At 37.0% G+C, this 13,668-nt stretch overlaps 1 protein-coding gene across 1 annotated transcript; it reads right to left on the reverse strand.

The window, feature by feature from the left end:
- Positions 1 to 3,759: 3,759 nt before the first annotated feature.
- On the reverse strand, positions 3,760 to 13,312 carry MCM6 (MCM DNA helicase complex subunit mcm6). The gene is made up of 15 exons (XM_051213166.1): positions 13,058 to 13,312; positions 12,880 to 13,023; positions 12,733 to 12,849; positions 12,539 to 12,701; positions 12,370 to 12,509; positions 11,512 to 11,624; positions 11,167 to 11,312; positions 9,917 to 10,129; positions 9,426 to 9,653; positions 8,451 to 8,714; positions 7,730 to 7,864; positions 6,949 to 7,110; positions 5,778 to 5,915; positions 5,425 to 5,694; positions 3,760 to 3,911 (listed from the first exon to the last, which is right to left on the reverse strand). The coding sequence occupies exons 1-15, from the start codon at positions 13,147 to 13,149 to the stop codon at positions 3,816 to 3,818; spliced, it is 2,421 nt and encodes an 806-aa protein (XP_051069116.1). The 5' UTR covers positions 13,150 to 13,312; the 3' UTR covers positions 3,760 to 3,815.
- Between the last annotated feature and the right edge of the window lie 356 nt (positions 13,313 to 13,668).

Raw genomic sequence — 13,668 nt, forward strand, 5'->3', positions numbered from 1 at the left:
TAAAATGGATTAAGGCTTCCCTAGTAGGTCGTAGGCAAAAAGTAAGAATAAATTCCAAGTGCTCCATCCGGAGACCAGTACTTAGTGGAGTACCCCAAGGTTCTGTCCTAGGTCCTTTACTTTTTATAATGTACGTTAATGATCTTACAAGTATAGTACAGTCTCCAATGTTATTATACGCTGACGATGTAAAAATTTGGCGAGTAATAACTGGAGACAAAGACGCATTTACTCTTCAGGCGGACTTAAATAATGTGATAAACTGGTCTAAAGAGTGGCTAATGCCTATCAACTCGGAAAAGTGTGTCTACATGCACTTGGGGGATTCAAAGGTTAGTACGTACAACATAGGGGATGTGTCATTACCCGTAGTCCGGTCTCATAAGGACCTAGGGGTGACAGTGAGCAATGATCTTAAGACGACGGCCCATTGCTGGGAGGTCGCAGTTAAGGGGTTTCGAACCCTCTGGGCTTTAAAAAGGACATTCACTAAGTTTGATACTACCATGTTCACCACAGTATAAACATCCTTAGTGAGAACTAAGTTAGAGAACTGTGTTCAGGCTGCAAGCTTCTGTTTAAAAGGTGACTCAGACATACTAGAAAAGGTACAGAGGGCAGCTACGCGTTCAATTCCGGAACTCCGGGGTTTATCATATAAAGAGCGGCTTGAAAAACTGAACCTCTTTACTCTGTCCTATCGCAGACTAAGGGGAGATCTAATATTGATGTACAGAATACTAAGAAATGATTTCGGACCTAACTTATTCTCTCTCTTCCTTCCCACTAGATCGGGACACCTCAGAGGACATAGCAGGCGAGTAGAAAAGCCAAGGACGAACAAAATACCCGTGGCATACAGGTTTTCACACCGAGTCATCAATACTTGGAACCTGCTGCCTGAAGCAGTGGTATCCGCACCTTCAATTGACTCTTTCAAGAGAAGACTGGACACTCACAGAAGCATACTAGAAAAGGAATAACACAGGCCGTAGGCCTTCTGTCCTTACTACACAAATCTGAATCTGAATTATGTACAATACTATTTAATACCTACGACTAAGGTGGGAAATTCATTCTCTGGGTCAGTCGTGCAGGTAATTCAATGTGATGGGAGTTGCTTAATATGTGGGGGTCACCATCGTTCGTTTTTACTGCATTTGCGCTGTATTGTAAGCTAAAAATTACCAACTCCCACAATATATATCTACATATGTCGTTTCCCCAAAGTTGGGAGCCTGGGTAATTTTTGAAGTGCATGAGACTTTTTAAACTTGGCAGAAAAAGACATTTCTTTTCCTTGATTATTAACATGTCTGCGTGACAACTGTGAAATTTCTATTTGTTCGATACGTCTTTCTCGGAAATATTTGTGCTTGACAATCTATCTCGAGCTCCCTATTTTGGGGAAGCCGCTATAATAAACTTCAGGGAAATGGCACCAAAACCCCAAAATTTCCCTTTAACCTTGGTGAAGGTCATTTGACTTTGTCGGTTTCCCCAAAATCTAGGATGTAATTAACTGAGTAACTACGCTTCTTTTCTTCAAAGTAATACATGGAACTGAAATAGGTTGATTTAGCAGGAGATCAGCGCGTCTTTAAAAACAGCGTAGACCAATCAAGTAGGTATTGTCCAAATGAATAATTCGCTGTTAAAAACTACCCTGATACCACGATTCATGTCTTTATAAGGTATTCCTACATGTGATGAGAATCAAACTACAAAATAAATCCCAACTCAATTAGTTTAACATCTTATTATTCATCTACGATGTTTACTCCCTGAATAAACTTACCTAATGTATCAAGCAAATGTGACTCCTAGGTTCATTGTTATATTAAGTTCGTTAAACCACCCCCCTTAAAGTGACCTCCCCTGTGATTGGTTTACTGGGATTCGTGGCACCCGAATTCTTCAGACAAAATCTGGGACTTTATTTCATTGTCCTATTAGCACATGATATCGGCTATATAACAAGATCCTTTCAGTGTTGATAAAGTAATAAATCCGTAGTGCATGTATTTTGCTTTCAATCACGAAGTCAAGAGCTAAACCTGCGTCATTTGCAGCAACTCAAACAGCAGACTTGCGGTGTCTGCACATCCCGAACTTGGTAGTCGTACACTAGTATCTCATCGGTCATACAATAGAGATCTTTTGAATGCAGACTATGATGCACGTAGAAATTACATTCTCATCCCCAGGTCATGTCTGCAAAATCTGTAAGTTCATTATAGCTTTCCAAAATAAGAAGACCTTGCAATCAGATTATAGTGGTTGAATGTGGGACTGCTGCGTAACTGCTCAAAACTTCCATACGGCTAGTCGTTTCACCGGCCATTTCGAATTGACAGGCATTTGATAAAAAGTGACATTTAAGTACGCAGGAGAGTAGTGGTTTAGCGTACAAACACCAACCCACTAGTAAACCACCACCAGCTACCGAAGTTTACCTGTTCATGAAGTGTCATTATTCATTTCATGCAACAGTTGTAGCTGTTTAGTTTAGAGATCTATACACGTCTCCTGAGTCCCGAATTTCAAACTCGTGTTATTTGATTTAATTTAGATCCAATTTAGTTTAAATTCACGTGTACGCAACTATCTCTTCCGGAAGCGTTTATACAGTGTAACCATGAAAGTCATGATTGACAGAAATCTCAAGTGGCTGAATACGCCACTGCCCATTTCTTTTCCAAAGTAGTTGTTTAGTTATCAAAAGCGGTTGACTTCGAGCCACAAGTTAGAGGATCCAAACACCATTATACATAATCCGACTAGAGCAGTATTACACTAAGAGTATAGCCTAAAGCCGAACACACAAACTTGTATCTCATTCCTGGGTCACTAGTTGGGAAGTCTGTTTGTTGTCCTCTTATTTTTGTTTATTTATACTGTGCACACTATTTCATGACTTGATCACAAGTTTTAAGCGGTAGTATTTCATCAAGAAGCGCTACAACCAAACTCCAACGATAAGATTGTGAAAGAAATTAGCAAAACTAGCTGTTTCAGCACCTAATTAAACGAAATATTTGCCATTGGAAATCAGATTCACTCTGATTTAAAAACTAGCAAAGAATAGAAATAAATAAATAATCCATTACATATAACAGTAAGTTTGATGAGAGATCAATACCCAACTTGTCCCAGACTGGTTGAAAATTTAACACCCACATTGACAGAACAAGTGTACAATCTGGACAGTCTCATCAGCGGTTTAAACACTGGTTATATATATTAATCTGTCAGATTTAGATCACTAACGATGGGTTCTTTTCTAGAAAATCGAAGGGATGGCACATAAACAGACACCAAGAGACTTCTTGAAACTCATAGTCGGGAGACCAGTGGTAGTTAAGCTTAACTCAGGTGCTGATTACAGAGGTAATTTTATATCCATGCAGCTTAAATAGTTTGCAGGTGTTCTAATTTCTCTAGACGGTTATATGAATGTGGTGTTGGAACAGACCGAAGAATACGTTGATGGTCAGCTGAAAAACAAATACGGTGATACGTTCATCCGAGGAAACAACGGTAAGTCACATCAGCATTTCTAAGCCGTTGCAGTTTTTTACATTAGCACACAAAAGCGTTGGTGATGGATATAATTTGTACAGGCCTTTTTTATATGAACAAATTGCGTGCTTAATTCGCAAAATAAATGTGCTTACTCCTGTATATTTACGTTTCCTGAAACCATAGTACGATTCACAAGACGTAGACAACGGAAGGATAATAATTAATAAAAATTTTATTACATAAAAAGCACATCTTGATTATAAATACATCTTTCTGAAAAACAGTTCTAATTACTCCACGTAATTAGGATGCACGACGATGTAAGGATCAGCGGTATCAGCAGATGCATCCAGTCCTGTACCACCAATAGTTATGAGAATATTATCCTGTAAGAAATAGGGAAGTTTCCATTGTTTCATTAACACTAAATGTATGCATAAAGCCAGTTGATTCATTGTTAAAGACATTTGCTAATGAACCTAATTCCTCATAACTCACTAAAACATTGGTGGGATTAACCAGTAGTGCATATCCTTACATAAGACTGTTTTTAACCACATCCATAACTACATACAAACAGCACAAATTATTGTAAAGTTAACTAATAACACGGTACGTTAGCCACTTCCGCTTAAGTTCCGTAATCCCGTTGCTTACATGAAGAGACGTGACCAGAAGAGCACATGTGTTCTGGTGAGTATATAACCTTTTAATTGTAATTAACCGACTGTTATTACTATTTAACGCTCTGCATTGTTTTTGTTCCATGTCAACCAAAACTTACTACAAAACGAATACTGTAGTTGCCTTGGTCAATAACGTATATTGAAGTGAATGTTTCAGTCTTATTTGATAGTCGAGCTATGGGCGAAATGCAGAGGTGAATGTTACATGACTAGGCTACATAATTTCTTATTCATAAGTAAAAAGACATTTTGATGCGTGCTTCATGTCTCACAACTACTAAACATTACATCTTACAGTTCGAATAATTTGTATGTTTTGTAAGTAGCAAGGATTCGATGAAGCCAATATCTGGTCGAATCTATGAAAGTAGGACAGAAATGATTTGACTAAAACCAATAAGACTTATTCCTCTTCATCCAACATGCTTGGTTTCATCAGGGTTCTTAGAAGTCAGACACAGTCGCGACATATCACTTGTTGAATGTTTTAGAAAAAGTAACTTTCGAAATTCTATATTTTGAGCGGTAAGTTGTTTTTGCACAGTTTCACATAGATAGCAGTATGTAGGTCTCCTATTCATTTTACTTTCGGTACAGATAATAAAACAAACCTGTTTGTACTCGAAAGCGGTAAGATAAGCAAGGATTCCAAAACCATCCATAAATGTTCTGCTTACCATTCTCTTAATCCATAAACTCAAAAGGAGCTTCCAATATAATAACGAATATGTGTTTTTGTATTTTTAATATTCTTTTACTTCCGCTATGTGTTGTAGGATTCCTGATACACTTAACTACCCATCGCGGTAACTGATTCATTACTTCAGCGAATAATCGTTGATTAATGTTGCACATTACCATATCAAATAAACGGTGAAATTAGCGACATCAATTGTGGGAGATTGAGACTCACCAACTCTATTGAAAAGTACTGGTACTACGAAAGCGCTAAAATACCAAGTAAAATAAAAGCGACCACCTAGAACAGTGCATTTATATTATATAGCTTGGATGTGTTAGTATCATGGGAATGAGATAATTAGTTCCGAAATTTTAAATAATGAAGCCTAAGATTCTGAAAATCTTTATCTTTGTAGCTCTCAGTGGCCTACATAGTTCGTTTCAAAAGAACCACCATGAATACTTCCAATCTATGACTCGAAAAGTAAACAAATGCCAAATGTAACGAAAAGTGATGTGTTTATAAGCTTACCTTTTTTATTAGGCGATCGATTATGCGTTCGACAAGAAGCTTGACTTCCGCTAACTGCGCTTCGGTTTCAAATTCATCAACAACTTCTTCTAGATACCAGTTGACTAGTTCACTCCTTTTTGGAGCACCAGGAGTTTGATCAGATTCACTATCTGTTGCTAAGGTCTCACACCAGTTTCGGGCCCTCAAAATTAAAAGACTAGCAATCCGTCTATACTCATCATATGTTACTCGTAAATGTCCAGCGGTTGTATTTGTCTCGGTAGTTGGCTAGTTAAAACAATTAAAAAGTGGAAAAATAAGTGAGAAATTTGATAAGATTTGAAAAACAATTTTTTTTCAAAAATACATACCTGATCAATAACTGGTGTTTCCGAAGCATCTGTCAGTTGATGTTGGTCTTCCTCTTCTAGATTTATATCAGGCTGTTCAACTCGTATTATGGATTTGTTTAAGAGAGCAAAAGCTTCCCGTACATGAGCTTGTGTTACCTGTTATGAAGAACAAAAGACTCTTAATAGAGTACGGTTTACTTGTATAAAAGAAAAATGTTAGTAGCGACAACTAATACATTGGTGTTAGGAAGACGCGAGGAAAGATCATGAAACCTGGAGTTATTAAACGATCTGTTTGGGATGTTTTCTTATAGACTTGATTTTGCGCTATTGCTTGATCTAATAACAGTTTCCCTAACCTACTGTGGATAAATCAGTTAACTATAATTGCCTTGTTTAGCTTTGCGCCAAAACGCCTAGTAATGTACATATTGTTAGTTAAAACCTGTTATTTTAAATATACGATCACATGGCATGATTCAAGAAAATACAACGTACTTATAACCATTCCTCCAGTGTTCCGATTTGCGGGCTGAAAAATTAGTTCCGGCTTAAGATTGTCTACTGTTTCAAACATAGCTACTATATCCATGGAATAATTGCTATTGACACAAGTAGTCACGAAAAGAAAGTAAACCGAACTAGATGCTTTGAATAAAATCTCTTATCAATCAGAACTTTCCATATATTATGGACCACTTCAAGTAGTATTTTGTATGACAACGATGACTATTGAGTATTTACATATCAGATTTTTCATAACTTATACAATTTCCAGTCCCTTAAGACAACACACTGACGATTACGTTGGTACAAACATTCAGTTGAACGCGCTAAAATGTGGCATGAATGTGAGGACCGTACACAACTGTGTGCCCTAAACAAGTAATGTCTGATAGGAGTGATGAACTCGGAACATAAGTAACGTCACTAGTTGTAAATCGGCAAGAGTGACCTAAAATATACTGTAAGGTTCGATACAATAAAAATCAGTCATTTGGCGATATCGGTTGATTTACGCCTTTAAGGGTAAGATTAAAATTTCGAATCAAGGGTTCACATAAACGAGCGTGCACATGGAACGAAATTTAAGGTTGACATTACGTTAATACACCACAACTCGAACAATAAAGAACTGGATAAGTCATTTTGAGTTGAATACGTAAAATTTAGGAAATAAAAATCTTACGGTATCTGCACAGTGTAGTCGTGCTGTTGCTTCTGAAAGACGAACAAGACTTTCCAGCTGTCTAACAGTGATGCGCCATGCAGACTTTGTCCCACTGGAAGCATCTCTCTGACGCATTTTTTTGTACTCTTCAACCATGCATTCCATAGCTTCCCCGCTTATCTGATGGTATAAAATGCAGTTAGAAAAATATGATTCCACACCACTAGGTAATCTCAAATGAATAACAAGACAACTATATTTCCTACGGCATATGGTAAATTGACCAGTAAATAGTTTAATATTTATACCATAATAATTCTTCTGCAAAACAGCACAGAACACACTGATACTACATGAAGCTGGCTATGATAAAAACATAAATATTTGACCAGGAAACAAACGCAACTCAGTAATCAAGTATCTGTTCATCCGTGAGTTACACTTACTCTGTAAAGGTTATAAGTATTATTAGGATGTTCAAGCGCCCAGTAGGCGTTCTTCACTGTTTAATATTCCTTACCATCATCTACACCACTACTATTTCGAATCTTTTGGTATTTTTGTTACTTTCATTTCGAGATGCTGATACCGAATAATTTGTCTACATATAAACACTTAGGATGTGTATTTGTGGCAAGCTTTATACTCGGTAAGACTGAATATTATGATTAGATCCCTATGATCTTTCTGTCGGTCTTTGAAGAAAGCTAGGGAACAAACTATAAACACCATTGAAATAATTATCTTGATGGCAAAGTTTAGTAAATAATGAAGTAATGTGAAAAAAATTATTCCATACTTTGGGTTTAAAACAACGAGCAAAAGCGATGTAGCGACGAATGTTGTCAACTGAATAGATGGTGTGAGTATCTTCTGCGCCATGTCTCCCCATATGCAAATCTACAATTGAACGAGCGATAGCATAATCGACGATCTAGAAAAAAAAGTAATGAGCAGGAACGTAACAGTCAAACAAATACATTGCACAAAATTAGCATAGTTCGTTTGGTAATTTGTCAGATATATCTCAGTGTATCCTGTGAGAAGTTAGGGTATTGAATAGATTAGTGCATGAGGAGATCGGTATTATATTAATTAAAGTCTTTAGAATTTCCTCCGAAATGTCGTTCAAAATTACTATGAGAACTACTGGAGCAGGTTTTCGTAAATAAGTCGTTGTTAAATAGCTCATTACCATTTACAAAATGTGACGCGATATCACTTACTTTACGTCAATCACGAGAACGTAAGAAAATTACTAAGCAGATGGAAACCCAATCGTTCTTCTCAGGTCATGTTGTGAATTGTTAACTTGTGGGTGAGATCACTTCGATAAACAAAAAAACAAAACAGAACTCATCCAAGATCCTAAAGCATCTGACAAATACGTGGTCTCACGATAATCTGACGTGTGATTTTATCCGTAAAAGAATTTCTAGGTTCAGAAGCAACTATTAATTGGGATTACTTTGCCTCCTATAGGTGAATCGGGTACGTAGAACAAAAACTAAGGAACTTACGTCGTTGCATTCATCAATCAGCACAAAAAACAGGTCAAAACGTGATATGATGGGAGCAGACAAGCCAATATTATGTCGTAGAGATTTTGATCTGTCGTAGCGACCACCAATGGGGTTAGCTGCTGCAAGAATAGAAGTGCGAGCATTCAGTGTAGCTTTCACACCAGCCTTCGTTATGCTAATTGTTTGTTGTTCCATCGCCTCGTGAATTGCGACTTGGTCTTTAAGATCCATCTTATCGAATTCATCTATGCAGCAAACTCCCTTTAAGCAAGAAATTTAAAACTAGTGAAAAAATTGTATACAAAAACTAAATACATTATTTAGATAACAAGACCAAAAGAGAAATTCATGTTTGGATTCACTTAGTGTAATGGTCTAGTGAACTCATAATAAAGGTTCTGCGATATCACTAAAATATTCATTAGAATATGTGGTCATGAATGAAGTTATGGTTAGAATCGGAGTAATTCCTTTGGTAATAATGGTAGTTTTCGGTAATCAGTCTTTGGTAATGACTGATATTTGTGTGTAAAAGACTCAGTGCTGAGGTCACAATACATATAATATTTGGAAAAGAGTTGTTTTCTAGTTGCAGTTGGTAATAAATTATAAAGAGAATAGTAGAAAAAATATCAAAGAAATCCATTGAGAGCTTTTCACCGGGACGTTTATTGTAATTTAGAAAATAGAAATTGGTTCCTAAAGAAACAATCCGACATTGGATATACTCAGAGATGTTTAGAGAGGGCGAATTGCTAGCCGTGAGCTCTTATTGTTTAAGAATGAGTTTGGATTTTTGACAATGACTAATAAGATTCCAACTGCATAATAAATTTATTTTAGAAAGGCGAGATGTTTTTATTACCAATATGTTTTCTATGTACTATGAACACGTTTAACAAAACAAAAATCATTGAAAAACAGTTGTGAAAATGACTACTTCAAATAAAATGTTTAAAGTCAGTGACTTACATTGTCTGCAAGCATTAGTGCTCCAGCTTCAATGACAAATTCGAAGGACTCTTCATCCCTCACTACTGCAGCTGTCAAACCAGCTGCTGAGCTGGCTTTACCACTAGTGTAAACGGCACGTGGAGAAAACTTCTCAACATGTTTTAAGAACTGAGACTTCGCTGTACTTGGATCACCAACTAGACATACGTTTAGATCTCCACGGAGATGAGTTTTCTCTTCAGTAATCTATAAAAAGAATTAGACAGTACACTTGGCTGAAATAAATTAGGAGACGACGTTGCACTAAAGTAAAATAAGAGCTAGAACAAATCTTCACAATAAGATGCCGACTATGTTTTTCAACATTAAATATATTAGCAAGAAAGACAAATTGAGATCCTATGCAACATATCTTCAGTTGTGCATATCAACATGAAAATATATAGCCAGGAGTCAATAAAATAACACAAATTAAGTTCACGATGTATAAAACTACTGATTGTACTAACCTTGGGTACACCACCACAAAGCATCAACAGGATACCTTTCTTAACTTCATCAGCACCGTGAATAGTCGGGAAAAGAGATCTGCACATGTTTGTAAGAAGTTTTCGATCCTGACTCATTTGACAAATTGTATCGAGCTCAGATGGCGTCAGTCTTTTTGACAATGCTTCGTAAGAGATCGCATCTGACTCTTCTAATTCATCTGATGGCAAGTACTAAGATCAAAATTCCAATATTTATACACAGTACGTAAAAAACAGGATGATTTGAAACCATTTGAAGTGAGGCAAAGTTAAAATCAGAAAAAAATAAGTTGCTTGTAAGTTGTGGAGAACAGTAATAGAATGCATAACACTCAGGGGATTACAAAACAATAATAGAAAATGGAAACAGTGAAACGAATGGAAGTGAATAAATACGTGTCTATAAGTACATAAACCATTCATCTTATCTTTGTAAAGATCGAATTTCGGTCAACTTCCTGAAGTTCTGATTAAAATAAAACAACCTTTTAGAAGATTTAGTTTTAAGTGGAAATGATTCAGTGACATGAGGTCTACTGTAGGAATCTAGTTTGCAATTAAAATTTTCAGACTCCGAATCATATGTCCATTAAAACAAGCGCAACAAGCACGAATATTGTGTGTTAGTGATCCTAAGTAATACAATATCGTACGGCTTCAAAACTCAATGTGTGAAAAAGTACCATCAAATTTAAATGGCGATTTCGCATTATGGAACAAACTAATAAAAGGTACTAAGGCCTAGTAAATTTCCCCGCTAGATTATTTATTTCGGTTAGAGTTATTATTATTTGCCAAGTATAGGCCTAAGTACTCTCACTTAAGCCACATTTGAGTGGAGACTAGTAATATTACCCGGTTGCCTAAAGCGAAACACGCAAAGTGTGATCCGGATCTGCGAAATATTGACTGAAAGCCGAATGATTCACCCACTAAGCCACCACTTCGATTAAAATCTGGGAAACTACTGCCGATAACTACAACACTAGCCGACATCTGAAGCTATGGCTAAAGAATTACCACTCATGAAATTGGTGGAAAAAATATTGTTATCGAACGTGAAATTTGAACCGAGTACCTTACTGTAATTAACCGAGTGCATAAGTTACTAAGACATTATCGTACATTTACCGTAACCAAGAACTTTATATTGGAGCGTACCATGGCAAAATTATAGAAACTTGTTATGAAGTTCATGCCATCAACCCAAAGTTATAAATTAGACTTACTCTTCCATTTGAAGGTATGACAGTACAAGCCAAAAACGCTGTTCGATAAGAAAGTTCACGCACTCCTAAAGCCTTTAGACCAGTTACACCGCCGATTTCTTGATTGTCTCGTCCTCGTAACGGTTTACCCTCTAACGACCTGTCACCTAAATAGAACCAAAATAGAGGATTTCTTTCCTAGGTAACAAAACTGTTCAATTTTTTAACTATCAATACTCATACAATACCCAATCAATCAGCGCAAACAAAACGGAACAGTTGCGACAAGTGACACAGATGGATTTAAGATGGCTACCAACATTTGGTGAGTAAAATAAATAATACAACTTAAAATGTTTAATTTACCGGGTGTCGCTAGTTGTCCAACATCAGGGATAACGATAAGAGTCCCAATAAATTCACACCGATCACCAGGTTGCGCAAGGTCTACTGTATCTGCACGTAGTATGACTTCAAGGCTGAAAGGTTTAACAAAACATGTAAAATGTACTGGCAGCCAAGGCAAATCAAATGGTGACGTATCAGGAGTCGAACTACACTACTTAACCTAGGGCTGTGTAAATGAGGAAAAAATTGACTTTACTGCTCAAAGATATACAGAAATATAGTGAAGTTCGAATCCATGACTTTTATACGCAATCCTGGCATACCAAAAACTTTTAGTTATCTATTATGAACAAGTGAAAGTAAAAAACTTCAGGTTGTTGATTGCCAAATTCAAAACCATAAAATCATGTCTAGAAAACATCACCTTATACACATATACCTCGTCAGATATGTTTGTTGGGTTGGTCAAAATAAATTTTCATGGATTGTGAAACTTACTACTTACAATCTAGGAGACCAAATAGCCACTTCTCAATCAATGGTTAGTAGCGATCAATCCATACGGTTTCCTGTTGTTGATCCGCAGGATTATTTTACAGCATCTCTCTCCAAACTACTTGCTTTTGATACTGTCTGCTAATTGACACCAACTATTTATTTACGTGACGTTCCAGACCAACAAAACATCAACTCATTTGCAGTCTTTGTTGTCGAAAACTACTTTGCTTGATCTAGAGCATCTACCACCTATTTACTGTGACTTTACTACATGAATAAACAGATCGAATCATATTTCTTATTACCCACAATGTTTGTACTTCTTAGGACTTGTAAATAAGCAGACAAAAAAGACAAAAGTTAGTAGAATGAGCTTACTTGCGTGGAATGCTCCCTCGAGGTAATTCAGACTGAGTTTCTTGAACTCGGACTTTCTGGAAATCGACGAACTTCGACTCATTCGTAAGCAACTCAAACTTAAGTCGGTTCCCGCATTGAGGATTAAAACATACCGTTGGCTAACGAGGTTAGTAAGACGTGGTAGTACCTGGGTATATTTGAAGGGCTGCTCCACATTTCTTATCACTATCTTACATTCGGAACATCGAAAAGTACCCAATAAAAGTTCGGGGTGAATAGGGTGTGCTCGTACGACCTGAGCACGTACTTTGATCAACCTTCCTAACTGACTTGCTGTGAGGTCTCGCATCCTGAGAAAAAATATTTTGAAATCATCAATACCTGTGTAAGCTAGGGACGTCTGTAAAACTGACGTAGAAGTCCCTTCCTGAATTCTGCGTATCTGGTACGTGATCATTCACGAAATTTTTTGTGGCCGAGCAAAGCGCAGGATACAGCCTTTTGAAATAAGGCTACGATAAAACTCACCTATAAAACTCGTCCTGAATAAGTCCAGATAACCTCGTATCAGATACTATTATGTCTGTAAAGGTCACTGACAGTGTATTTTTCTCAAGTTGTTTGAGCCCGTTAGCAGCTTCTACATATTTCAGAACGTCGTTTTCCTTAAATCTTAACAGAAAAGTCAAGTGTGAATTGCAGTTACGTTTCCAAAAAATGGTGGAAAAGCCTCTGACACTCATCTGCAACTACATCGACCACTCGTATAGTTCGCACTTGAGTTTGAGCAACATCCATCACCGAGATTCAAGATACGCGGGGAATACAGCCTCAACACTAAATGGTACAACAAAACCAAGTCCCAGTCCGATTTCTTAATGTACAATTAGACCTCAGTGCTCATACGTGAGAATGTTTATGTCAGGCGATCTGTATTACTATTCACAATGTTTAATCTTCCTTCCAGTTTTTCAAGAGGTGTTGACACTACACGTACCCAAGCTCCCAACTTTGGGGAAATCCCCATAGTGAAATATCCTTCCTAAAAGTTTGGGGAAATTTTGAAGTTTTTGTGCCATTTCCCCAAAGTTTACTATAGCGGCTTCCCAAAAATTTTCCCAAAGTTGGGGGCTTGGGTAGTAGCAACTTGCAACTAAATAAGGTGGACAGAACTTAAAAAAGTAAATAATCTGCCCTTTATATTCAAACACGCTGGCAACTTTTCCCTGTACAAGTTGTCGTATGATATAGAAAAAGATATCTGGCGAGCTGATATTCCAGCAATCAGAGACTGTGCTATCTCAACTGGCTGGTCAG

This window comes from Schistosoma haematobium, chromosome 3, assembly GCF_000699445.3.
Source record: "Schistosoma haematobium chromosome 3, whole genome shotgun sequence".
Classification (NCBI taxonomy): domain Eukaryota; kingdom Metazoa; phylum Platyhelminthes; class Trematoda; order Strigeidida; family Schistosomatidae; genus Schistosoma; species Schistosoma haematobium.

Bases quoted from the DNA above. Each gene is read 5' to 3' on its own strand.
- MCM6 (XM_051213166.1), bottom strand. From the start codon at position 13,149: ATGGATGTTGCTCAAACTCAAGTGCGAACTATACGAGTGGTCGATGTA. The intron at 11,313-11,511 runs GTAAATTAAACA...GGTTCTATTTAG, and splicing joins TGGACAACTAGCGACACCCG to GTGACAGGTCGTTAGAGGGT. The intron at 10,130-11,166 runs GTAAGTCTAATT...TTTTGATCTTAG, and splicing joins TCATACCTTCAAATGGAAGA to TACTTGCCATCAGATGAATT.